This window comes from Nerophis ophidion, linkage group LG01, assembly GCF_033978795.1.
Source record: "Nerophis ophidion isolate RoL-2023_Sa linkage group LG01, RoL_Noph_v1.0, whole genome shotgun sequence".
Lineage (NCBI taxonomy): Eukaryota > Metazoa > Chordata > Actinopteri > Syngnathiformes > Syngnathidae > Nerophis > Nerophis ophidion.
In genome coordinates, this window is record NC_084611.1 from 91,604,149 (window position 1) to 91,631,851 (window position 27,703).

The 27,703-nt window shown below is 36.2% G+C and overlaps 1 protein-coding gene across 6 annotated transcripts in view; it reads right to left on the bottom strand.

The window, feature by feature from the left end:
• slit2 (slit homolog 2 (Drosophila)) overlaps positions 1-27,703 on the bottom strand; it is a 277,680-nt gene that overhangs the window by 56,653 nt on the left and 193,324 nt on the right. For 3 of the 6 annotated variants that reach the window (XM_061916214.1, XM_061916197.1, XM_061916225.1), the window contains exons 14-16: positions 24,238-24,401; positions 2,787-2,937; positions 2,595-2,669 (exon numbers count right to left, since the gene is read on the bottom strand). In XM_061916214.1, coding sequence (XP_061772198.1) covers positions 2,595-2,669; positions 2,787-2,937; positions 24,238-24,401 — 390 coding nt within the window. Of the gene's footprint in view, positions 1-2,594; positions 2,670-2,786; positions 2,938-13,142; positions 13,161-18,849; positions 18,874-24,237; positions 24,402-27,703 lie in introns of all 6 variants that reach the window. The other 3 variants (XM_061916184.1, XM_061916206.1, XM_061916190.1) reach the window with 2 other exon arrangements.

The following is a 27,703-nucleotide window of genomic DNA, read 5'->3' on the forward strand; positions in this document are numbered from 1 at the left end:
TTCTTGGATTTTCAAATTCTATTTGAGTTTTGTCTCTCTTAGAATTAAAAATGTGGAGCAAAGTGAGACCAGCTTGCTAGTAAATAAATACAATTTAAAAAATAGAGGCAGCTCACTGGTAAGTGCTGCTATTTGAGCTATTTTTAGAACAGGCCAGCGGGCGACTCATCTGGTCCTTACGGGCGACCTGGTCTTGGTGACCCCTGATTTACAACATTGGTTCTCAAAATTTTTCCAGCAACACCTCAGAAAAAAATGGGTTTTCCAACTCCAAACATAACGTTAAAACACTGTAGCCTAGTAGGCCTAAGTAATCTTTTAAAACAAAGCATGTGTTCTATTTAACAAGTATATTCAATATTTTTGGTCCACTAATTTTGCACCCAGTTTGAACAGTAACACTGCTTGTGAATATTTAATTAAGTCATTATTTGGCGTACGACTTGTGGTGCACGTACTATAGTTTGAGAATGACTGATTTACACTCTGAAAGTAAAAACAAATATATACATATATACATATATATATATATATATATATATATATATATATATATATATATATATATACACATACACATATATATATATAAATACACATACACATATATATATCTATATACTGTATCTATATATATATATATATTTATATAGATACAGTATATAGATATATACACACATACATACACATATTACACATATACCCACCTTTTTAGCACAGCTTTTATCTAATTTCTCTGCTTTCTTGTTTTTAAATATACTGTTTTATATCTGTTTTATCCAGTGCATTCATGCTTTTATTTCTATTTTATCTATGTTTCTGCTTTATCTAGTGTTTTTCATGTTTTTATTTCTATTTAAATTTTGTATATATTCTAATTTTTTATTTTTTTCATTTATATAGACCCCGAACGGGACAAGCGGTAGAAATGGATGGATGAATATATACTTTGTAGCACTTTGAGATTTTAACAAATGTAAAGTGTGTTACAAATTTAATTTATTATTATTACTACTATACAGTATATACATAAATAGACATATATACATATAAATAAAATGAATGTACGTTAGGTCAGGAAAAAATACGAAGAGTATTTCATCCCTTTAAACCTATTTTGCAGGTTTCCCTGCTCTTCAGGGGATTTCCCTGAAGAGAAATCCCCTGAAGAGTACGGAAACCTGCGAAACAGGCTTATACAGAGCGGAATATATGTTAGATCAGGAAAAAAATCACAGAGGCTATTTCATCCATACAAGCCTGTTTCGCAGGTTTTTCTGCTCTTCAAGGGATTTATTTTCATTTAGGGAAACCTACAAAACAGGCTTATTACAGAGCGGAATTTATGTTAGGTAAGGAAAAAACACAGCGGCTATTTCATCCCTACAAGCCTGTTTCGCAGGTTTCCCTGCTCTTCAAGAGATTTCCTTTCAGGAAAAAGCCCTGAAGAGCAGGGAAACCTGCGAAACAGGCTTATACAGAGCTGGAATATATGTTAGGTCAACGAAAAAACACAGAGGCTATTTCATCCCTACAAGCCTGTTTCGCAGGTTTTTCTGCTCTTCAAGGGATTTATTTTCAGGGAAATCCCTTGAAAGTTAGGGAAACCTGCAAAACAGGCTTATACAGAGTGGAATTTATGTTAGGTAAGGAAAAAACACAGCGGCCATTTCATCCCTACAAGCCTGTTTCGCAGGTTTCCCTGCTCTTCAAGGGATTTCCTTTCAGGGAAATGCCTTGAAGAGCAGGGAAACCTGCGAAATAGGCTTATACAGAGCTGGAATATATGTTAGGTCAAGAAAAAAACACAGAGGCTATTTCATCCCTACAAGCCTGTTTGGCAGGTTTTTCTAATCCTCGGGAAATTTCCCTGAAAATAACTACCTTGAAGAGCAGGGAAACCTGTGAAACAGGCTAGATTTTTTTTACACTTTATTTTTATACACACATTTTTTTTTTTACACTGAATTTTTTTTACACTGAATTTTACACACAGATTTTTTACTATCAGGAAAAAACACAGAGGCTATTCCCCTGAAAATAAATCCCCTGAAGAGCAGGGAAACCTGCCGAACAGGCTGGTAGGGATAAAATAGCCTCTGTGTTTTTTCCTGACCTGACGTATTTTCCGCTCTACCCTGGTATTGAGCACCGTGTAACGGATAATTATTGTTTTTATTGGATAGTAGTCTGTTCATTTCAACTCTTATTGTTTTATCTTTGTAATTTTACATACCATATTTGTTTCCACTACCGCACCTTGAAGTACTTAATCTGGTTATATGCAAATATAACGACAATAAAGTCCATTCTATTCTATTAAACACAGAAACCTCGACCATATACTATAAATGTATGTATTTTCATGTGTGTATACAAACATATTTATATATATATATATATATATATATATAATTTTTACTTTCAATGCTTGAATCCCTAAATCAACTCCAGATCTGTCTGTCAATTATACATTTTTATTATTCTTTGAGCAAGTACAGAGTTATTAGTGTCAACATTGCAACAAGTTCTTGTTACTTTATACCTGTTTTCTTTGGTAGAAGCATTCTTAAAATGAGTTTTGTCTGACTCACATCTTCCGCAGCTGGGGCAACTTCTTGAAGATCCCCGTGGCCTCCAGCACGGTGAACTCGTTGTTGTTCAGACGCCTCAAGAAGCGAGAGAGAGAGAGAGAGAGAGAGAGAGAGAGAGAGGAGATGTTGACGGGGTAAAAACCCAAAACCAGGTCAGGGAGAAGGTAGCCTGAAACTCCCAAAGTGACTCACAGTTCTGCGGTGTACTGAGGGAGGTGGTCTGGTATCTTGCTGAGTTTCTGGTTGGAGCAGTCCACCGTGGTGCCCTCACACCGGCACTTCTCAGGGCAGGCCAGGTCTGCGAAACAGTCTCCTCCCAGCTTGCTGCGGTAATCCTCAGCACCTGATGGCAACCACAGGGGCAGAGTCACTGAGATGCCAGTCCACGTACGGGCAGGTACTGGACTCCACAACATGTCCTCAAACCCAGGACCTTTTTGTCAGTCTCCTGCTATTTACACACTGGATGGAGAAGACACACACACACACAGACACACACACACACACACACACACACACACACACACACACACACACACACACACACACACACACACACACACACACACACATAGTGGTTATCATGACTTGTGGGGACCTGGTTATCATGACTTGTGGGGGACCTGGTTATCATGACTTGTGGGGACCACCCTTTCTACAGGTGGTGGAGGCATAAAAACATTAGGTAAAATGGCCACTGTCCAGTTAGCTCATACACGTCTTTAAATCTCTGGATTGATGAAGTAATGTGCTGATCATACTAACTGGGGACCCTGGGGAAAAAGAGTTCATATGGTTCTTGGGGACCAAATTTAAATAATTTTGCATAATTCACACAAGATCGTACGTGACTACTGAGGACCATTAAAAAAATAAAATAAAATATCATTTAACTATTATATAAAAAGGTTTCCCATTAGGGGACCTGCTTTTTGGTCCCCATACCGTCGAAAGTCCCCGAAAGGTGACTGTGTGAACAGAGCGATGTCCCCATTAAGCCAGAACACACACACACACGTACGCACTAGTTATCATGACTTGTGGGGACTTAGTTATCATTACTTGTGGGGACTTATTTATCATGACTTGTGGGGGACCTGGTTATCATGACTTGTGGGGACCACCCTTTCTACAGGTGGTGGAGGCATAAAAACATTAGGTAAAATGGCCACTGTCCAGTTAGCTCATACACATCTTTAAATCTCTGGATTGATGAAGTAATGTGCTGATCATACTTACTGGGGACCCTGGGGAAAAAGAGTTCATATGGTTCTTGGGGACCAAATTTAAATAATTTTGCATAATTCACACAAATTTGTACGTGACTACTGAGGACCATTAAAAAAAACAAAAAAAACCTATCATTTAACTATCATATAAAAAGGTTTCCCTTTAGGGTGCCTGCTTTTTGGTCCCCATACCGTCGGAAGTCCCCGAAAGCTGACTGTGTAAACAGAGCGATGTCACCATTAAGCCAGAACAAACGCACGCACTGGTTATCATGACTTGTAGAGACTTAGTTATCATGACTTGTGGGGACTACCCTTTCTACAGGTTGTGGAGGCACAAAAAAATGAGGTAAAATGTCCACTGCCCAGTTAGCTCATACACGTCTTTAAATCTCTGGATTGATGAATTAATGTGCTGATCATACTTACTGGGGACCCTGGGGAAAAAGAGTTCATATGGTTCATGGGGACCAAATTTAAATAATTTTGCATAATTCACACAAATTTGTACGGGATTACTGAGGACCATTAAGAAAAAACAAAAAAAAACCATCATTTAACTATCATATAAAAAGGTTTCCCTTTAGGGGACCTGCTTTTTGGTCCCCATACCGTCGGAAGTCCCCAGAAGCTGACTGTGTAAACACAGCGATGTCCCCATTAAGCCAGAACACACGCACGCACTGGTTATCATGACTTGTGGGGACTTAGTTATCATGACTTGTGGGGACTACCCTTTCTACAGGTTGTGGAGGCACAAAAACAATGAGGTAAAATGTCCACTGCCAAGTTAGCTCATACACGTCTTTAAATCTCTGGATTGATGAAGTAATGTGCTGATCATACTTACTGGGGACCCTGGGGAAAAAGAGTTCATATGGTTCATGGGGACCAGATTTAAATAATTTTGCATAATTCACACAAATTTGTACGTGACTACTGAGGACCGTTAAAAAAAAATTAAACTATCATTTAACTATCATATGAAAAGGTTTCCCTTTAGGGGACCTGCTTTTTGGTCCCCATACCGTCGGAAGTCCCCGTAAGGTGACTGTGTAAACATAGCGATGTCCCCATTAAGCCAGAACACACGCACGCACTGGTTATCATGACTTGTGGGGACCTGGTTATCATGACTTGTGGGGACTTAGTGATCATGACTTGTGGGGACCACCCTTTCTACAGGTGGTGGAGGTATAAAAAAATGAGGTAAAATGTCTACTGCCCAGTTAGCTCATACACGTCTTTAAATCTCTGGATTGATGAAGTAATGTGCTGATCATACTTACTGGGGACCCTGGGGAAAAAGAGTTCATATGGTTCATGGGGACCAAATTTAAATAATTTTGCATAATTCACACAAATTTGTACGTGACTACTGAGGACCATTAAAAAAAATTAAACTATCATTTAAAAAGGTTTCCCTTTAGGGGACCTGCTTTTTGGTCCCCATACCGTCGGAACTCCCCGAAAGGTGACTGTGTAAACAGAGCGATGTCCCCATTTTGCCAGAACACACACACACACACACACACACACACACACACACACACACACACACACACACACACACACACACACACACACACACACACACACACACACAGGTTTGTGTCTTGCATCTGGGCCATGCTGCAGGGCTCGGGCAGGGCCGTTCCATGGTGCTTGACGGAACCATGTTCCACTTGTAGGACCCTGCAGCCACATGGTTAGATCAAGCACAAAGGAACAACCTGCGGACTGACTGCTCCTCCGCTGGAACACAAGGTGGGCCGGGGTTGGGTGGGGGGTGCAGGAGGACCGGAAAGAGGTCTCTCACCAAGTTGGTCCGGAAGAGTTCATGGAACTGATGGGCAATGATTGTGATGCTCAAATGACAGCAACGCCGGGCCAGAACAACTCAAGACCAGGGCGGGCACGTGATTTAAAATGGTTCGCCACGGTATCTTGTGTGGACCCGATACAGTTTTTAAGATATTCCAAAATATATTTGCTGACTCAACCCCCCCAAACTGTGTCTCAAACATTTCTGCGGAAATTATTTTGTCCAACTATTATAGTTTTTGTGTTCTTAATGTGTAATTAATGTGTTATTATTCATGACTAACCCCAAAAGAGTCAAAATCTCCCCAAAAGTGTCCCATTCGTTTGTGCTGGAATTTATTTGTCCAACTATTATACATTGTATGTTATTACCGTGTAATTAACGTGTTGTTATTCATGACTAACCCCTAAACAAGTCAAAATCAACCCAAACTTGTTCCATTCGTTTTGTGCTACATTTGTGCTGACATAATTTTGTCCAACTATTATAGTTTTTATTTTATTAACGTGTAATCAACGTGTTATTATTCATGACTAACCCCCAAACAAGTCAAAATCAACCCAAACGTGTCCAATTCGTTTGTGCTGAAATTATTGTGTCCAGCTGATATAGTTTTTATGTTATTACTGCGTAACTAACGTGTTATTATTCATGACTAACCCTTAAACCAAGTCAAAATCAACCCAAACTTTTCCCATTCATTTGTGCTACTTTTATACTAAAATGATTGTTCAACTATTATAGTTTTTGTTATTACTGTGTAATTAACGTGTTATTATTCATGACTAACCCCCAACTATGTCACAATCAACCCAATATTGTCTCAAACGTTTGTGCTACATTTGTGCTGACATCATTTTCTATAACTAGTATAGTTTTTATGTTATTACCATGTAATTAGCGTGTTATTATTCATGACTAACCCTTAAACCAAGTCGAAATCAACCCAAACTTTTCCCATTCATTTGTGCTACTTTTGTGCTAAAATTATTGTCCAACTATTATAGTTTTTGTTATTACTGTTTAATTAACATGTTATTATTCATGACAAAACCCCCCAACTATGTCACAATCAACCCAAACTTGTCTCAAACGTTTGTGCTACATTTGTGCTGACATTATTTTCTCCAACTGGTGTAGTTTTTATGTTATTACCATGTAATTAATGTGTTATTATTCATGACTAACGACCAACCCAGTCAAAATCAACCCAAACTTGTTCCATACGTTTGTGCTACATTTGTGCTGACATTATTTTGTCCAACTATTATAGTTTTTATGTTATTAACGTGTGATTAACGTGTTATTATTCATGAATAACTCCCAACTATGTCACAATCAACCCAAACGTGTCCCATTCATTTGTGCTGAAATTATTTGTCCAACTGTTATAGTTTTTATGTTATTACTTCGTAACTAACGTGTTATTATTCATGACTAACCCTTAAACCAAGTCAAAATCAACCCAAACATTTCCCATTCATTTGTGCTACTTTTGTGCTGAAATGATTGTCCAACTATTATAGTTTTTGTTATTACTGTGTAATTAACGTGTTATTATTCATGACTAACACCCAACTATGTCACAATCGACCCAAACTTGTCTCAAACGTTTGTGCTACATTTGTGCTTACATTATTTTCTACAACTATTATAGTTTTTATGTTATTACCATGTAATTAACGTGTTATTATTCATGACTAACCCCCAACCCGGTCAAAATCAACCCAAACTTGTTCCATACGTTTGTGCTACATTTGTGCTGACATAATTTTGTCCAACTATTATAGTTTTTATGTTATTACCGTGTAATCAACGTATTATTATTCATGACTAACCCCCAAACAAGTCAAAATCAACCCAAACGTGTCACATTAGTTTGTACTGAAATTATTTTGTCCAACTGTTATAGTTTTTATATTATTACTGCGTAACTAACGTGTTATTATTCATGACTAACCCTTAAACCAAGTCAAAATCAACCCAAACTTTTCCCATTCATTTGTGCTACTTTTGTGCTAAAATGATTGTCCAACTATTATAGCTTTTGTTATTACTGTGTAATTAACGTGTTATTATTCATGACTAAACCCCAACTATGTCACAATCAACCCAAACTTGTCTCAAACGTTTGTTCTACATTTGTGCTGACATTATTTTCTCCAACTGGTGTAGTTTTTATGTTATTACCATGTAATTAACGTGTTATTATTCATGACTAACCCCCAACCCAGTCAAAATCAACCCAAACTTGTTCCATACGTTTGTGCTACATTTGTGCTGACATTATTTTGTCCAACTGTTATAGTTTTTATGTTATTAACGTGTAATCAACGTGTTATTATTCATGACTAACCCCCAAACAAGTCAAAATCAACCCAAACGTGTCACATTAGTTTGTGCTGAAATTATTTTGTCCCACTGTTATAGTTTTTATGTTATTACTGCGTAACTAACGTGTTATTATTCATGACTAACCCTTAAACCAAGTCAAAATCAACCTAAACTTTTCCCATTCATTTGTGCTACTTTTGTGCTAAAATGATTGTCCAACTATTATAGCTTTTGTTATTACTGTGTAATTAACGTGTTATTATTCATGACTAACCCCCAACTATGTCACAATCAACCCAAAATTGTCTCAAACGTTTGTGCTACTTTTGTGCTGGCATTATTTCCTACAACTATTGTAGTTGTTATGTTATTACCATGTAATTAACGTGTTATTATTCATGACTAACCCCGAAACAAGTCAAAATCAACCCAAACTTGTTCCATACGTTTGTGCTACATTTGTGCTGACACTAATTTGTCCAACTATTATAGTTTTTATGTTATTTACGTGTAATTAACGTGTTATTATTCATGACTAACCCCCAAACAAGTCAAAATCAACCCAAACGTGTCACATTAGTTTGTGCTGAAATTATTTTGTCCAACTGTTATAGTTTTTATATTATTACTGCGTAACTAACGTGTTATTATTCATGACTAACCCTTAAACCAAGTCAAAATCAACCCAAACTTTTCCCATTCATTTGTGCTACTTTTGTGCTAAAATGATTGTCCAACTATTATAGCTTTTGTTATTACTGTGTAATTAACGTGTTATTATTCATGACTAAACCCCAACTATGTCACAATCAACCCAAACTTGTCTCAAACGTTTGTTCTACATTTGTGCTGACATTATTTTCTCCAACTGGTGTAGTTTTTATGTTATTACCATGTAATTAACGTGTTATTATTCATGACTAACCCCCAACCCAGTCAAAATCAACCCAAACTTGTTCCATACGTTTGTGCTACATTTGTGCTGACATTATTTTGTCCAACTATTATAGTTTTTATGTTATTAACGTGTAATCAACGTGTTATTATTCATGACTAACCCCCAAACAAGTCAAAATCAACCCAAACGTGTCACATTAGTTTGTGCTGAAATTATTTTGTCCCACTGTTATAGTTTTTATGTTATTACTGCATAACTAACGTGTTATTATTCATGACTAACCCTTAAACCAAGTCAAAATCAACCTAAACTTTTCCCATTCATTTGTGCTACTTTTGTGCTAAAATGATTGTCCAACTATTATAGCTTTTGTTATTACTGTGTAATTAACGTGTTATTATTCATGACTAAACCCCAACTATGTCACAATCAATCCAATATTGTCTCAAACGTTTGTGCTACTTTTGTGCTGACATTATTTCCTACAACTATTGTAGTTTTTATGTTATTACCATGTAATTAACGTGTTATTATTCATGACTAACCCCCAAACAAGTCAAAATCAACCCAAACGTGTCACATTAGTTTGTGCTGAAATTATTTTGTCCAGCTGTTATAGTTTTTATGTTATTACTGCGTAACTAACATGTTATTATTCATTACTAACCCTTAAACCAAGTCAAAATCAACCCAAACTTTTCCCATTCATTTGTGCTACTTTTATACTAAAATGATTGTCCAACTATTATAGTTTTTGTTATTACTGTGTAATTAACGTGTTATTATTCATGACTAACCCCCAACTATGTCACAATCAACCCAAAATGGTCTCAAACGTTTGTGCTACATTTGTGCTGGCATTATTTCCTACAACTATTGTAGTTGTTATGTTATTACCATGTAATTAACGTGTTATTATTCATGACTAACCCCTAAACAAGTCAAAATCAACCCAAACGTGTCACATTAGTTTGTGCTGAAATTATTTTGTCCAGCTGTTATAGTTTTTATGTTATTACTGCGTAACTAACATGTTATTATTCATTACTAACCCTTAAACCAAGTCAAAATCAACCCAAACTTTTCCCATTCATTTGTGCTACTTTTATACTAAAATGATTGTCCAACTATTATAGTTTTTGTTATTACTGTGTAATTAACGTGTTATTATTCATGACTAACCCCCAACTATGTCACAATCAACCCAAAATTGTCTCAAACGTTTGTGCTACATTTGTGCTGGCATTATTTCCTACAACTATTGTAGTTGTTATGTTATTACCATGTAATTAACGTGTTATTATTCATGACTAACCCCTAAACAAGTCAAAATCAACCCAAACTTGTTCCATACGTTTGTGCTACATTTGTGCTGACATTAATTTGTCCAACTATTATAGTTTTTATGTTATTTACGTGTAATTAACGTGTTATTATTCATGACTAACCCTTAAACCAAGTCAAAATCAACCCAAACATTTCCCATTCATTTGTGCTACTTTTGTGCTAAAATGATTGTCCAACTATTATAGTTTTTGTTATTACTGTGTAATTAACATGTTATTATTCATGACTAAACCCCAACTATGTCACAATCAACCCAAACTTGTCTCAAACGTTTGTGCTACATTTGTGCTGACATTATTTTCTCCAACTGGTGTAGTTTTTATGTTATTACCATGTAATTAACGTGTTATTATTCATGACTAACCCCTAACCCGGTCAAAATCAACCCAAACTTGTTCCATACGTTTGTGCTACATTTGTGCTGACATAATTTTGTCCAACTATTATAGTTTTTATGTTATTTACGTGTAATCAACGTGTTATTATTCATGACTAACCCCCAAACAAGTCAAAATCAACCCAAACGTGTCACATTAGTTTGTGCTGAAATTATTTTGTCCAACTGTTATAGTTTTTATATTATTACTGCGTAACTAACGTGTTATTATTCATGACTAACCCTTAAACCAAGTCAAAATCAACCCAAACTTTTCCCATTCATTTGTGCTACTTTTGTGCTAAAATGATTGTCCAACTATTATAGCTTTTGTTATTACTGTGTAATTAACGTGTTATTATTCATGACTAAACCCCAACTATGTCACAATCAACCCAAACTTGTCTCAAACGTTTGTGCTACATTTGTGCTGACATTATTTTCTCCAACTGGTGTAGTTTTTATGTTATTACCATGTAATTAACGTGTTATTATTCATGACTAACCCCCAACCCAGTCAAAATCAACCCAAACTTGTTCCATACGTTTGTGCTACATTTGTGCTGACATTATTTTGTCCAACTATTATAGTTTTTATGTTATTAACGTGTAATCAACGTGTTATTATTCATGACTAACCCCCAAACAAGTCAAAATCAACCCAAACGTGTCACATTAGTTTGTGCTGAAATTATTTTGTCCCACTGTTATAGTTTTTCTTTTATTACTGCGTAACTAACGTGTTATTATTCATGACTAACCCTTAAACCAAGTCAAAATCAACCTAAACTTTTCCCATTCATTTGTGCTACTTTTGTGCTAAAATGATTGTCCAACTATTATAGCTTTTGTTATTACTGTGTAATTAACGTGTTATTATTCATGACTAAACCCCAACTATGTCACAATCAACCCAAACTTGTCTCAAACGTTTGTGCTACATTTGTGCTGACATTATTTTCTCCAAATGGTGTAGTTTTTATGTTATTACCATGTAATTAACGTGTTATTATTCATGACTAACCCCTAAACAAGTCAAAATCAACCCAAACTTGTTCCATACGTTTGTGCTACATTTGTGCTGACATTATTTTGTCCAACTATCATAGTTTTTATGTTATTTACGTGTAATTAACGTGTTATTATTCATGACTAACCCTTAAACCAAGTCAAAATCAACCCAAACATTTCCCATTCATTTGTGCTACTTTTGTGCTAAAATGATTGTCCAACTATTATAGTTTTTGTTATTACTGTGTAATTAACGTGTTATTATTCATGACTAAACCCCAACTATGTCACAATCAACCCAAACTTGTCTCAAACGTTTGTGCTGACATTATTTTCTACAACTCTTATAGTTTTTATGTTATTACCATGTAATAAACGTGTTATTATTCATGACTAAACCCCAAACAAGTCAAAATCAACCCAAACGTGTCACATTAGTTTGTGCTAAAATTATTTTGTCCAACTGTTATAGTTTTTATGTTATTACTGCGTAACTAACGTGTTATTATTCATGAATAAACTCCAACTATGTCACAATCAACCCAAACTTGTCTCAAACGTTTGTGCTGACATTATTTTCTACAACTATTATAGTTTTTATGTTATTACCATGTAATTAACGTGTTATTATTCATGGCCAACCCCCAAACCAGTCAAAATCAACCCAAACTTGTCCCATACGTTTGTGCTACATTTGTGCCGACATTTTTTTTTGTCTGTTATCATTTTCATGATATAAACACGGTGTGGTTTTTAGGTTATTACCGCCTAATTAACGTGTTCATCACAATTAGCCCCGAACCAAGTCAAAATCATGGTTATGAATAATAACAATAATTACATTTTATCAACATAAAATGTTAATAACAAACTATGACAGAGAAAGATACGCAGCACAAATGTTTGGGACAAAGATTGGGGAGATTCCACCAGACGTTTAAGAGGTTGCCTACAGCCACAGCTCTTTACACGCGTGCAAGCCGCCCTTCAGGAAAAGTCACGCTGCTCTTTGAGACCAACTTGTGAGAGAGACGTCAGCGAGCGAGAGAGAGGAGATGTGGGAGGAGCTTGAGAGGAGGAGAAAGGGGTGTGGCCTAACCAGGAGGAGACGAGAAAGGAGGCGCCATGGCAACAAAACAGAACAGAAAGCAGGCAGGAGGACGAGAAGAAGGAGGAGGAGGAGGAGACTACTGGAGGACGTCTCCACACTTGGGAAGTGTCAGTGATGGAGAGACGGGTCGGAGGAGAGTTCGAGCAGCACTGGAACCGAGAGAAGCGCGCACACACACACACACACACACACACACATAACCGCACAAACAAACCCATTGTTGTTGACAAACACACACCGGGAGCCACAGGGGTCAGGTCAAAGGTCGGAGGTGTCGTAAGGTCAGGTAAGGTCAGGTAAGGTCAGGTAAGGTCAGGTAAGGTCAGGTAAGGTGTGGCGCCACATGGTGTGTGTGCAAAAGGTCAGGTAAGGTCAGGTAAGGTGTGGCGCCGCATGGTGTGTGTGCGTGTTACTTACAGCCCACATGGCGCACTCCTGGGTGTGTGCGGGGGGGGGAAGAAGATTCAAACAAGGATCATGTGACCACACCAGCATAAAGTTATGTTCCACACACATTCCGGCCTGGATAGAACATTCTAGATGAGCAGGTTACACAACAATATGTCTCTGAGGAGCGCCACCTAGGGGTGACACAAGGCAGGGCAGGGGCCGTCCTAGCTTCTTTCACGCCCCTGGCAAGTCCTCCTTGGGTGCCATTTTCTTAGAATTGTAACAACATTTCATTGTAATTGTAGCAATATTGGTGACATTTTATTATAATTGTAATAATAAAGGAGCCATTTTGTTATAATTGTAATAATATTGGTGCCATTTTATTATAATTGTAATAACATTTCATTATAATGGTAGCAATATTGGTGACATTTTATTATATTTCTAATAATATTGGTGCCATTTTATTATAACTGTAAAAATATTGGTGACATTTTATTATAATTGTAATAACATTTTATTATAATTGCAATATTGGAGCCATTTTATTAAAATTGTAATAACATTTCATAATAATGGTAGCAATATTGGTGACATTTTATTATAATTGTAATAATATTGGTGCCATTTTATTATAATTGTAATAATATTGGTGCCATTTTATTATAGTTGTAATAATATTGGTGCCATTTTGTTATAATTGTAATAATATTGGTGCCATTTTATTATAATTGTAATAATATTGGTGCCATTTTATTATAGTTGTAATAATATTGGTGCCATTTTGTTATAATTGTAATAACATTTTACTATAATTGTAATGATATTGGTGACATTTTATTATAATTGTAATAATAATGGTGCCATTTCGTTATAATTGTAATAACATTTTACTATAATTGTAATAATATTGGTGCCCTTTTATTATAATTGTAATAATATTGGTGCCATTTTGGTATAATTGTAATAACATTTTACTATAATTGTAATAATATTGGTGACATTTTATTATAATTGTAATAATATTAGTGCCATTTTGTTATAATTGTAATAAAATTTTACTATAATTGTAATAACATTGATGACATTTTATTATAATTGTAATAATAATGGTGCCATTTTGTTATAATTGTAATAACATTTTACTATAATTGTAATAATATTGGTGCCCTTTTATTATAATTGTAATAATATTTTACTATAATTGTAATAATATTAGTGCCAATTTATTATATTGTAATAATATTGGTGCCATTTTATTAAAATTGTAATAACATTTTATTACAATTGTAATACTTTTGGTGCCATTTTGTTATAGTTGTAATAATATTGGTGCCATTTTATTATAATTGTAATATTATCAGTGCTATTTTATTGTAATTGTAATATTATCGGTGCCAATTTGTTATAATTGTAATAATATTGGTGCCATTTTGCTATAATTGTAATATTATCGGTGCCACTTTTTTATAATTGTAATAATACTGGTGCCATTTTGTTGTAATTGTCATGATTTTAATAATATTAGGTATTTCGGTTTCTACGCTCCGTGATATCATCAAAAGGTTCAGAGAATGTGGATAAATCACTGCACGTAAGCAGCAATACCCGTGACCTTGGATCCCTCAGGCGGTACTGCATCAAAAAGCCACATCGGCGTGTAAAGGATATCACTACATGGGCTCAGGAACACTTCAGAAAACTACTGTCAGTAACCACAGTCAGTCGTTACATCTGTAAGTGCAAGTTCAAACTCTACTATGCAAAGCCAAAGTCATTTATCAACAACACCCGGAGACGCCGCCGGCTTCTCTGGGCCCGAGCTCATATAAGATGGACTGACGCAAAGTGGGAAAGTGTTCTGTGGTCTGACGAGTACAAATTTCAATTTGTTTTGGGAAACTGTGGACATTGTGTCCTCCGGACCAAAGAGGAAAAGAACCATCCAGACTGTTATTGATGCAAAGTTGAAAAGCCAGCATGTGCGATGGTATGGGGGTTCATTAGTGCCCAAGGCATGGGTAACTTACACATCTGTGAAGGCACCATAAAGGTACATGCAGGTTTTGGAACAACAAATGCTGCCATATAAGCGCCGTTTTTTTTTCATGGACGCCCCTGCTTATTTCAGCAAGACAATGCCAAGCCACATTCAGCACGTGTTACAACAGCGTGGCTTCGTAAAAAAAGAGTGCGGTTACTTTCCTGGCCCGCCTATAGTCCAGACCTGTCTCCCATGGAAAATGTGTGGTGCATTATGAAGCGTAAAATAGGACAGCGGAGACCCCGGACTGTTGAAGGACTGAAGCTCTACATAAAACAAGAATGGGAAAGAATTCCACTTTCAAAGCTTCAACAATTAGTTTCCTCAGTTCCCAAACGTTTATTGAGTGTTGTTAAAAGAAAAGGTGATGTAACACAGTGGTGAACATGCCCTTTCCCAACTACTTTGGCACGTGTTGCAGCCATGAAATTCTAAGTTAATTATTATTTGCAAAAAAATAAATAAAGTTTATGAGTTTGAACATGAAATATGTTGTCTTTGTAGCATATTCAACTGAATATGGCTTGAAAAGGATTTGCAAATCATTGTATTCTGTTTATATTTACATCGAACACCATTTCCCAACTCATATGGAAACGGGGTTTGTTCAACGTCTACTATCTTTTTTCTATACCGCCGCTTTAGAAAGTCCACGTTCAGTGCCAACGCACAACTGATCTTTTTGCAAGTTAAGAAGATTATTTCTCAAGTAAGGATTTGGTTTGTCTGTTTTGTCAACTTTTACACTTTTTTTTAAATTTCCCCCACATTACTTCTGCTTTTCTCCTCCTGTGTCGCACAAGCTTTGAACCGCCTTCTCCCTGGTGAGCGTCGCAGTTAATGACTGCAGCGAACACACACACACACACACACACACACACACACACACACACACACACACACACACACACACACACACACACACACCGCTCCCGCAGTAATGACCGCCAGCCCTGATGTGTGATCTGCATATTTCCCAGCACCCCTCTGAGCGTGGCGAGCACGTGACCTTTTCATGTTCTGCACACAAAGCGGACGCGCGCATTTCTAAATTGTCGGCGTCTCAAAGAGGAGAGGAGGACTCGCTGTTGGGATGAATAAAGTCTGCAGAAAGTCCTCCGCTGCTTGTAAACGCCATCGCCTCCGTTGTCAGCATTGTTATCGCCAAAATTGGGACTCACCCTTTCTTTTTTATTTGTGTATTTTTCATACAAACCCCGTTTCCATATGAGTTGGGAAATTGTGTTAGATGTAAATATAAACAGAATACAATGATTTGCAAATCCTTTTCAAGCCATATTCAGTTGAATATGCTACAAAGACAACATATTTGATGTTCAAACTCTTAAACTTTTTTTTTTTGCAAATAATAATTAACTTAGAAGTTCATGGCTGCAACATGTGCCAAAGTAGTTGGGAAAGGGCATGTTCACCACTGTGTTACATCACTTTTTCTTTTAACAACACTCAATAAACGTTTGGGAACTGAAGAAAATAATTGTTGAAGCTTTGAAAGTGGAATTCTTTCCCGTTCTTGTTTTATGTAGAGCTTCAGTCCTTCAACAGTCCGGGGTCTCCGCTGTCCTATTTTACGCTTCATAATGCGCCACACATTTTCCATGGGAGACAGGTCTGGACTGCAGGCGGGCCAGGAAAGTACCCGCACTCGTTTTATTACGAAGCCACACTGTTGTAACACGTGGCTTGGCATTGTCTTGCTGAAATAAGCAGGGGCGTCCATGATAACGTTGCTTGGATGACAACATATGTTGCTCCAAAACCCGTATGGAACTTTCAGCATTAATGGTGCCTTCACAGATGTGTAAGTTACCCATGCTTTGGGCACTAATGCACCCCCATACCATCACACATGCTGGCTTTTAAACTTTGCGTCGATAACAGTCTGGATGGTTCGCTTCCCCTTTGGTCCGGATGACACCATGTCGAATATTTCCAAACACAATTTAAATGTGGACTCGTCAGACCCCAGAACACTTTTCCACTTTGCATCAGTCCATCTTAGATGATCTCGGGCCCAGAGAAGCCGGCGGCGTTTCTGGATGTTGTTGATAAATGGCTTTCGCTTTGCATAGTAGAGATTTAACTTGCACTTACAGATGTAGCGACCAACTGTATTTAGTGACAGTGGTTTTCTGAAGTGTTCCTGAGCCCATGTGGTGATATCCTTTAGAGATCGATGTCGGTTTCTGATACAGTGCCGTTTGAGGGTCATTCAATGTTGGTTTCCGGCCATGCCGCTTACGTGGAGTGATTTCTCCAGATTCTCTGAACCTTTTGATGATATTATGGAGCGTAGATGTTGAAATCCCTAAATTTCTTGCAATGTCACTTTGAGAAAGGTTGTTCTTAAACTGTTTGACTATTTGCTCACGCAGTTGTGGACAAAGGGGTGTACCTCGCCCCATCCCTTCTTGTGAAAGACTGAGTATTTTTGAGGGATTGGTTTTGCTTCTTCTACGCCAAGGATGATTGGCACGAGCCAGACGTGAATGTAAGGACATGATTAATTTATTTAACATTATAATCCCAAACATAAAAACAAAGGGGAAGGCACATAGGGGGAGAATTAACTCGACTGTACTTCAAACAAAAACAGCACAATGGCATGATTATATAGAAAGGAACAAAAGATACTAACTGTGGCACAAACCAAACCAAAAACGTACGTGGTATAGACCGAACAACAACAGCGTGGCAAGGCATGAAGGTAGACGAGGGTCAGGTAGACTAGGATATGACACAAAGTTGCCAGGCCGAGGAACAGAAACCAAATGGCTTAAATAGCAGTGACATAATTAGCGACAGGTGTGAGGGCTGAGGACAGGGGGCGTGACTTGGAGACCAGGTGGAAACTAATGAGTTACTATGGAAACAAAACAAAACAAAACAAGGAAGTGCAAAACAGGAAACAAGAGTCCAAAAAACAACACAAAACCTGATTCACAGGCGTGACCGGAAGCTGTTTTTATAGCCAATCAACCTGTTCCCAATTAGCCTGCACACCTGTGGGATGTTCCAAATAAGTGTTTGATGAGCATATTTCAACTTTATCAGTATTTATCGCCACCTTTCCCAACTTCTTTGTCACGTGTTGCCGGCATGAAATTCTAAAGTTAATGATTATTTGCAAAAAACAAAATGTTTATGAGTTTGAACATCAAATATGTTGTCTTTGTAGCATATTCAACTGAATATTCTGTTTATATTCTGTTTATATTTACATCAAACACAATTTCCCAACTCATATGGAAACAGGGTTTGTACTTAATTCTCATTATTATTTATCATTTAATATAGACACATACATTTCAGAATTCTCTCTTGTTTTGAATGTATTTTTGTTAATAAAATATGAATTACTGGACCATGATTGCTGATTTTAAAAACACCAAAAGGGACAAGCGGTAGAAAATGGATGGATTTCAAGTGTATTTTTGTATAGTGTCCTTAGCATCATGTTGGTCAACATGGACTCCTGGAAGCATCTTCACTGAGGAAGACTTTGGTCGGATGGCAAACATCTTTTTGAGCGCCAGTGGTAAATAAAAATATGCGTGTTCATGTGGATTTAGTGACGGGCAAACACAGCAATAAGTGTCAGGTGAGTGCATGTGACACACACACGTGCACGCACACACGTGCACACGCGTGGTTGCTGTACAATACCTGGGATGAAATACTGTTCTCTAGCTAGTGGAGGGACACAAGAAGAGAGTGGAGGTAAAGGAAGTAAGGCAAACAGGTCACAGCCGATACTGGGATTGTAGGTGTGTGTGTGTGTGTGTGTGTGTGTGTGTGTGTGTGTGTGTGTGTCACCACTGCCAAAATGAGGGTGGTCCCAAAAAGGAGTTTTTTTTCAAATTGACTGTGTGTCGCTTTTAAAAATGCTCCCCCCTATGAAATAACAAGTGAAGTGAATTATATTTATATAGCGCTTTTCTCTAGTGACTCAAAGCGCTTTACATAGTGAAACCCAATATCTAAGTTACATTTAAACCAGTGTGGGTGGCACTGGGAGCAGGTGGGTAAAGTGTCTTGCCCAAGGACACAAGGGCAGTGACTAGGATGGCGGAGGCGGGAATCGAACCTGCAACCCTCAAGTTGCTGGCACGGCCACTCTACCAACCGAGCTGTAGTATGTATGTATTATTAATGTTGTAAATACACATCTTTATATATCTAGAAAGGTTGCTTCTAAAGAGGGAGGCATTTTTCTCAGGTCTAAGAAGGTACAAACTACATAAATGTGTGTGTGTGTGTGTGTGTGTGTGTGTGTGTGTGTGTGTGTCACCACTGCCAAAATGAGGGTGGTCCCCAAAAAGGAGTTGTTTTTCAAATTGACCGTGTGTCGCTTTTAAAAATGCTCCCCCCTATGAAATAACAAGTGTGTGTCAAAATTTGAAGTGCTCCCCCTCTGGCCAACATATGAAATAACAAGCGTGTGTAAGAAATTGCAATGAGCCACCTTTAGCAAAATTAATAAAAAATAAAAATAATACTATATATATGGAGACATACTGTAATAACTTGAAGATTAAAAAACAAATACAAAAAATAAAAACAATAAAAATAAAGAAATAATTAACTGAAAGCTTACCTTTGTTATATGTGCATAGTATGTATATATTATTAATATTGTAAATAAACGTCTTTATCTTTCTAGAAAGGCTGCTCCTAAAGAGGGAGGCATTTTTCTCAGCTCTCAAGAAGATAACAAATACAAAAGTGTGTGTGTGTGTGTGTGTGTGTGTGTGTGTGTGTGTGTGTGTGTGTGTGTGTGTCACCCCTGCCAAAATGAGGGTGGTCCCAAAAAGGAGTTGTTTTTCTAATTGACTTTTAAAAATGCTCCCCCCTATGAAATAACAAGTGTGTGTCAAAATTTGAAGTGCTCCCCTTCTGGCCAACATATGAAATAACAAGCGTATGTAAGAAATTGCAATGAGCCACCTTTGCAAAATTAATTAAAAAAAAAATATATATATATATATATATGTATGTATATAGAGACATAATGTAATAACTTGAAGATTAAAAAACAATTACAAAAAAATAAAATAAATAAAATTAATTAATTGAAAGCTGACCTTTTTTATACGTGCATAGTATGTATATATTATTAATGTTGTAAATATACTTCTTTATATATCTAGAAAGGCAGATCCTAAAGAGGGAGGCATTTTTCTCAGGTCTCAAGAAGGTCGGAAATACGAGTGTGTGTGTGTGTGTGTGTGTGTGTGTGTGTGTAGAGAAGGGGTGTCCAGACTTTTTCCACTGAAACTTTAAAGGCCTACTGAAAGCCACTACTAGCGACCACGCAGTCTGATAGTTTATATATCAATGATGAAATATTAACATTGCAACACATGCCAATTCGGCCGATTTAGTTTACTAAATTGTAATTTTAAATTTCGCGCCGAAGTATCCTGCTGAAACGTCGCGGTAAGATGACTCGTGACGTCACGCATTGTAGAGGACATTTTGTTCCAGCGATCGTTCCCAGCTATAAGTCATCTCTTTTCATCGCATAATTCCACAGTATTATGAATCTTGTGCAATTTGTTCAATGAATAATGGAGACGTCAAAGAAGAAAGCTGCAGGTGGGAAGCGGTGTATTGCGGCCGCCTTTAGCAACACAAACACAGCCGGTGTTTCATTGTTTACATTCCCGAAAGATGACGGTGAAGCTTTACTATGGAACAGAGCGGTCAAGCGAACACGGTTGGATTGAACCACACACACAAAGTACAGTGTATTATGCAGCCATCAGTTCGAAAGATCGTGTTTCAAAGACGGTCCCTTGTGAAGGGCAGAGATGGGCATCGCCACCACCCGTCGACTGGTGCTGAAGAAAGGTGCGGGGCCGACCTTCAGGTTGTACAGGTATGACCATATAATCTCACTAAAACACTAGTAACACAATAAGGGATTTTCCAGAATTATCCTAGTAAATTTGTCTAGTAACATCTGAATCGCTACCACTGTGTAGTGTTATTTTTCTTTCTAGTCCTTCACTCTCACTTTCCTCATCCATAAATCTTTCATCCTCGCTCAAATTAATGGGGAAATCGTCGCTTTCTCGGTCCGAATCGCTCTCGCAGCTGGTGGCCATGATTGTAAACAATGTTCAGATGTGAGGAGCTCCACAACCCGTGACGTCACGCGCACATCGTCTGCTACTTCCGGTACAGGCAAGGCTTTTTTATTCGCACCTAAAGTTGCAAACTTTATCGTGGATGTTCTCTACTAAATCCTTTCAGCAAAAATATGGCAATATGGCGAAATGATCAAGTATGAGATATAGAATGGAGCTGCTATCCCCGTTTAAATAAGAACATCTCATTTCAGTAGGCCTTTAAATATGTCAATTATTCATAACAACATTGATTTTAATCCTTTTTTTGAGCAAAGACAGATTAAAAAAAAATCCCACTAAAATTATGGGGCCTCCAAATAAGCCCTATAAATAAAAGTGTTTAAAGTAAGTCTTACATCTTTTTTTTTTTTTTACTTAAAAAAGCTTAAGTCTCTCGATCAATTTAACGTCCATGTGTCTATTGTAAGCTTTGTATTTTTTTTTTTTTTTTTTAAAGTTTTTAATTCCTTTTTTTTGGACATGGAACACTTTCTTTTATGAAAAACACAATATATGCAATATTTTTCTCCAAAAATATTGCAAAGTGGAATATTTGATGTGAAGTAATTGCAGCCTTAAATATGTGAATAATTAGATTTTATTATTATTTTTTGGGGAGCAAGGACAGTTTTTTTTTAAAAATCCCCCAAAAATAGTTGGGATCCAAATAAGCCCTATTCATAAAAGTTTTAAAAATAAGTCTTACATTTGTATTTTATTTGACTTAAAAAAAGCATAAGTCTCTACATCATCTTCACTTTTAGTTTGTATTTTTTTTAAAATGTTTTTTAATGCCTTTTTTTTGGGACATAAAACACTTTTTTAAATGAAAAACACACACAATATAAAATATTTTTCTCAAAAAAATTTAAAAGTGGAATATTTGATGTGAAGTAATTGCAGTCTTAAATATGTCAATAATTAGATTTTATTCTCTTTTTTTTTTTTCGGAGCAAAGACAGTTTTAAAAAAATCCCACAAAAATAGTTGAGATCCAAATAAGCCCTATTCATAAAAGTTTTAAAAATAAGTCTTACATCTGTATTTTATTTCACTTAAAAATGCATAAGTCTCTACATCAACTTCACTTTTAGTTTGTATTATTTTTTTAATGTTTTTTAATGCCTTTTTAAAAAAATGAAATACAGACAAAATATAAAATATTTTTCTCCCCAAAAATTTAGAGTGGAATATTTGATGTGAAGTAATTGCAGTCTTAAATATGTCAATAATTAGTTTTTAATTCTTTTTTTTTTTTTTTTTTGAGCAAAAGTGTTTAAAAAAATTCCACAAAAATTGTTGGGATCCAAACAAGCCCTATTCATAAAAATTTAAAAAATAAATCCTACATTTTTATTTTATTTTACTTAAATAAGCTCTATTCATAAAAATTTTAAAAATAAGTCATACATTTTTATTTTATTTTACTTAAATAAGCTCTATTCATAAAAGTGTTAAAAAAAAGTCATACATTTTTATTTTATTTTACTTAAATAAGCTCTACTCATAAAAGTCTTTAAAATAAGTCTTACATTTTTTTCACTTAAAAATGCTTAAGTCTGTAGATCAACTTCAGATCTATCTGTCGATTATAAGTTTGTATTATTTCTTAATGTCTTTTAATGCCTTCTTTTTTTACATAGAACAATTTTTTAATGAAAAACATAAAATATGCTACATTTTTCTCAAGAAATATTTCAAAGTGGAAAATTTAATGTGAAGTAATTTCAGCCTTAAATATGTCATTAATTTGATTTTAATTATTATTTTTTTTTGAGCAAAGACAGTTTAAAAAAAATCCACAAAAATTGTTGGGATCCAAATAAGCCCTACTGATAAAAGTGTTAAAAATAAGTCATACATTTTTATTTTATTTTACTTAAATAAGCTCTATTCATAAAAGTGTTAAAAATAAGTCATACATTTTTATTTTATTTTACTTAAATAAGCTCTATTCATAAAAGTGTTTAAAATAAGTCTTCCATTTTTTTCACTTAAAAATGCTTAAGTCTCTGGATCAACATCAGATCTATCTGTTGATTATAAGTTTGTGTTATATCTTAATGTCTTTTAATGCCTTTTTTTTTTACATAGAACAATTTTTTAATGAAAAACACATAAAATATGCTACATTTTTCTACAAAAATATTTCAAAGTGGAATATTTAATGTGAAATAATTGCAGCCTTAAATATGTCAATAATTTGATTTTAATTCTTTTTTTTTTTGAGCAAAGACAGTTTTAAAAAAAGCCACAAAAATTGTTGGGATCCAAATAAGCCCTACTGATAAAAGTGGTAAAAATAAGTCCTATATTTTTATTTTATTTTACTTAAATAAGGCCTATTCATAAATAGTGTTTAAAATAAGACTTACCTTTTTTTTTTTTTTTACTTAAAATTGCTTAAGTTTCTCGATGAACTTCAGATCTATTTGTCGTTTATAAGTTTGTATTATTTTTTAAATGTTTTTTCATGCCTTTTTTTTGACATAGACCCTTTTTTTTTAATTGAAAACACAAAATATGCAACATTTTTCTCAAAAACTGGAATATTTGATGTGAAGTAATTGGGTCCTTGATTAGGTCAATAATGAATAAAATTAATAACATTATTTTTTGTAGCAATAAAAAACAACTATGGCAGTTTTGAGTTATTAGAGTCAACATTGCGACTCTTTGCTCTTTTATTCCACTTTATTATGATTTTTTTTAAGAACGTGGGCTGTTAAAAAACTTTGGACGCCCCTGGTGCAGATCGAGAGAGAAAGGTGAGGGAACATAACAAGCAGGAAGACACGGAATGAGAAGACGGGAGCTTGTCGGTTCCGATATTATGGTGTGTGTGTGTGTGTGTGTGTGTGTGTGTGTGTGAATGTTCAGTCAGCGGAATAATAATGAGCCCCCGAGGTGTGTTTCGTACCTGAACAGCGGAACTTCTTGCTTTTGATTTGTCCGATTCGCTTGTTGGCGAGACGGCGAGGGCTGGTGCAGCGGGCGCCGCTCGTCTCGATGGGGTTGTCCTGCAGGTAGTCTGCCAGCCACTTCAGGTGGCAGTCGCAGATGAACGGGTTCTGGGCCAAGTGCCTAAAAGACACACACACACACACACACTGAGGTGGTAAAGTACAGCTGGTGAATGCTGTAGTTGAAGGATGCCGTACTCAAGTTGCAACCACCGGCACCTCCTACATAACAACACTGTGTTTAAAAAAGGAAATTACTGGTAATCAGGGGAATTTTAAGACACAAAAGTTGTTTTGGAATGTCCAGGAAGAGTGGAGTGTGAGGATGGTGGAACGGTTTTGAATCGGGTGTTGTTGAACTTTGAAAATCCCCATTCTTTCCAGTCGGAATTTCATGGAAATTTTTGGGAAAAGCAATAATTTTGTGATACAGTGCGTGAGACGTAGCACATTTATCCTAAGGGAACTGAGTGGGTTGGCGTTTGAATTTTGGGAATCGGTCGAGAAATTGGAAAGTAGTAAATGGGAATACCGGGAAAACGAATTTTTTTTGTGAGCAAAAAAAAACAAAAACAAAAAAATGCTTAAATGTCCTGACGAAGAGTAATGCTTTGATGGTGGAACGGTTGAAATCGGATTAAAAATGTGGAAAAAGAAGTCCACAGAAAGAAAGACGGTATTTAAAAGTGGGAAACTCCTGGTAATCTGGGAATTTTCAGAACCAGAAAAAGTTGTTTTGAATGTCCAGGAAGAGCGAAGTGTGAGGAAAGTGGAACGGTTTTGAATCGGGTGTTGTTGAACTTTAAAAAAAAAAATCCCCATTCTTTTCAATAGGAATGTCCTGTAAAATTTTCAAGAAATACAAGAATTTTGTGATACAGTACATGAGACGTAGCACATTTACCGTAAGGGAACTGAGTGGATTGGCGTTTGAATTCTGGGAATCGGTCGAGAAATTGGAAAGTAGTAACAGTTTGTTACGTAAAAAATGGGAATACCGGGAAAACGAAAAATTTTTGTAAGAAAAAAAACAAACAAAAAAAAAAACTTAAATGTCCTGACGAAGAGTAATGCTTTGATGGTGGAACGGTTGAAATCGGATTAAAAATGTGGAAGAAGAAGTCCACAGAAAGAAGGACGGTATTTAAAAGTGGGAAACTCCTGGTATTCTGGGAATTTTCAGGACCAGAAAAAGTTGTTTTGAATGTCCAGGAAGACTGAAGTGTGAGGATGGTGGAACGGTTTTGAATCGGGTGTTGTTGAACTTAAAAAAAAAAAAATCCCCATTCTTTTCAATAGGAATGTCCTGTAAAAGTGGATTGTGAGGATGGTGGAACGGTTTTGAATCGGGTGTTGTTGAACTTTGAAAATCCCCATTCTTTCCAGTCGGAATTTCATGGACATTTTTGGGAAAAGCAAGAATTTTGTGATACAGTACATGAGACGTAGCACATTTATCCTAAGGGAACTGAGTGGGTTGGCGTTTGAATTTTGGGAATCGGTCGAGAAATTGGAAAGTAGTAACAGTTTGTTACGGAAAAAATGGGAATACCGGGAAAACGAAATGTGGAAAAAGAAGTCCACAGAAAGAAGGACGGTATTTAAAAGTGGGAAACTCCTGGTAATCTGGGAATTTTCAGAACCAGAAAAAGTTGTTTTGAATGTCCAGGAAGAGTGAAGTGTGAGGATGGTGGAACGGTTTTGAATCGGGTGTTGTTGATCTTTGAAAATCCCATTTCTTTCCAGTCGGAATTTCACAGAAATTTTTGGGAAAAGCAAGAATTTTGTGATGCAGTGTGTGAGACGTAGCACATTTATCCTAAGGGAACTGAGTGGGTTGGCGTTTGAATTTTGGGAATCGGTCGAGAAATTGGAAAGTAGTAACAGTTTGTTACGGAAAAAATGGGAATACCGGGAAAACGAAAATTTTTTGGGAGCAAAAAAAAAAAAAAAAAAATGCTTAAATGTCCTGACGAAGAGTAATGCTTTGATGGTGGAACGGTTGAAATCGGATTAAAAATGTGGAAGTAGAAGTCCACAGAAAGAAGGACGGTATTTAAAAGTGGAAACCTCCTGGTAATCTGGGAATTTTCAGGACCAGAAAAAGTTGTTTTGAATGTCCAGGAAGACTGAAGTGTGAGGATGGTGGAACTGTTTTGAATCGGGTGTTGTTGAACTTAAAAAAAAAAATCCCCATTCTTTTCAATAGGAATGTCCTGTAAAAGTGGATTGTGAGGATGGTGGAACAGTTTTGAATCGGGTGTTGTTGAACTTTGAAAATCCCCATTCTTTCCAGTCGGAATTTCATGGAAATTTTTGGGAAAAGCAAGAATTTTGTGATGCAGTGTGTGAGACGTAGCACATTTATCCTAAGGGAACTGAGTGGGTTGGCGTTTGAATTTTGGGAATCGGTCGAGAAATTGGAAAGTAGTAACAGTTTGTTACGGAAAAAATGGGAATACCGGGAAAACGAAAATTTTTTGGGAGCAAAAAAAATTAATAAAAAATGCTTAAATGTCCTGACGAAGAGTAATGCTTTGATGGTGGAACGGTTGAAATCGGATTAAAAATGTGGAAGAAGAAGTCCACAGAAAGAAGGACGGTATTTAAAAGTGGGAAACTCCTGGTATTCTGGGAATTTTCAGAACCAGAAAAAGTTGTTTTGAATGTCCAGGAAGAGTGAAGTGTGAGGATGATGGAACGGTTTTGAATCGGGTGTTGTTGAACTTTGAAAATCCCATTTCTTTCCAGTCGGAATTTCACAGAAATTTTTGGGAAAAGCAAGAATTTTGTGATGCAGTGTGTGAGACGTAGCACATTTATCCTAAGGGAACTGAGTGGGTTGGCGTTTGAATTTTGGGAATCGGTCGAGAAATTGGAAAGTAGTAAATGGGAATACCGGGAAAACGAACATTTTTTGTGAGCAAAAAAAAACAAAAACAAAAAAATGCTTAAATGTCCTGACGAAGAGTAATGCTTTGATGGTGGAACGGTTGAAATCGGATTAAAAATGTGGAAGAAGAAGTCCACAGAAAGAAGGACGGTATTTAAAAGTGGGAAACCCCTGGTAATCTGGGAATTTTCAGAACCAGAAAAAGTTGTTTTGAATGTCCAGGAAGAGCGAAGTGTGAGGATGGTGGAACGGTTTTGAATCGGGTGTTGTTGAACTTTAAAAAAAAAAAAATTCCCATTCTTTTCAATAGGAATGTCCTGTAAAATTTTTAGGAAATACAAGAATTTTGTGATACAGTACATGAGACGTAGCACATTTACCGTAAGGGAACTGAGTGGATTGGCGTTTGAATTTTGGGAATCGGTCGAGAAATTGGAAAGTAGTAACAGTTTGTTACTGAAAAAATGGGAATACCAGAAAAACGAAAAATTTTTGTGAGCAAAAAACAAAAATAAAACTGCTTAAATGTC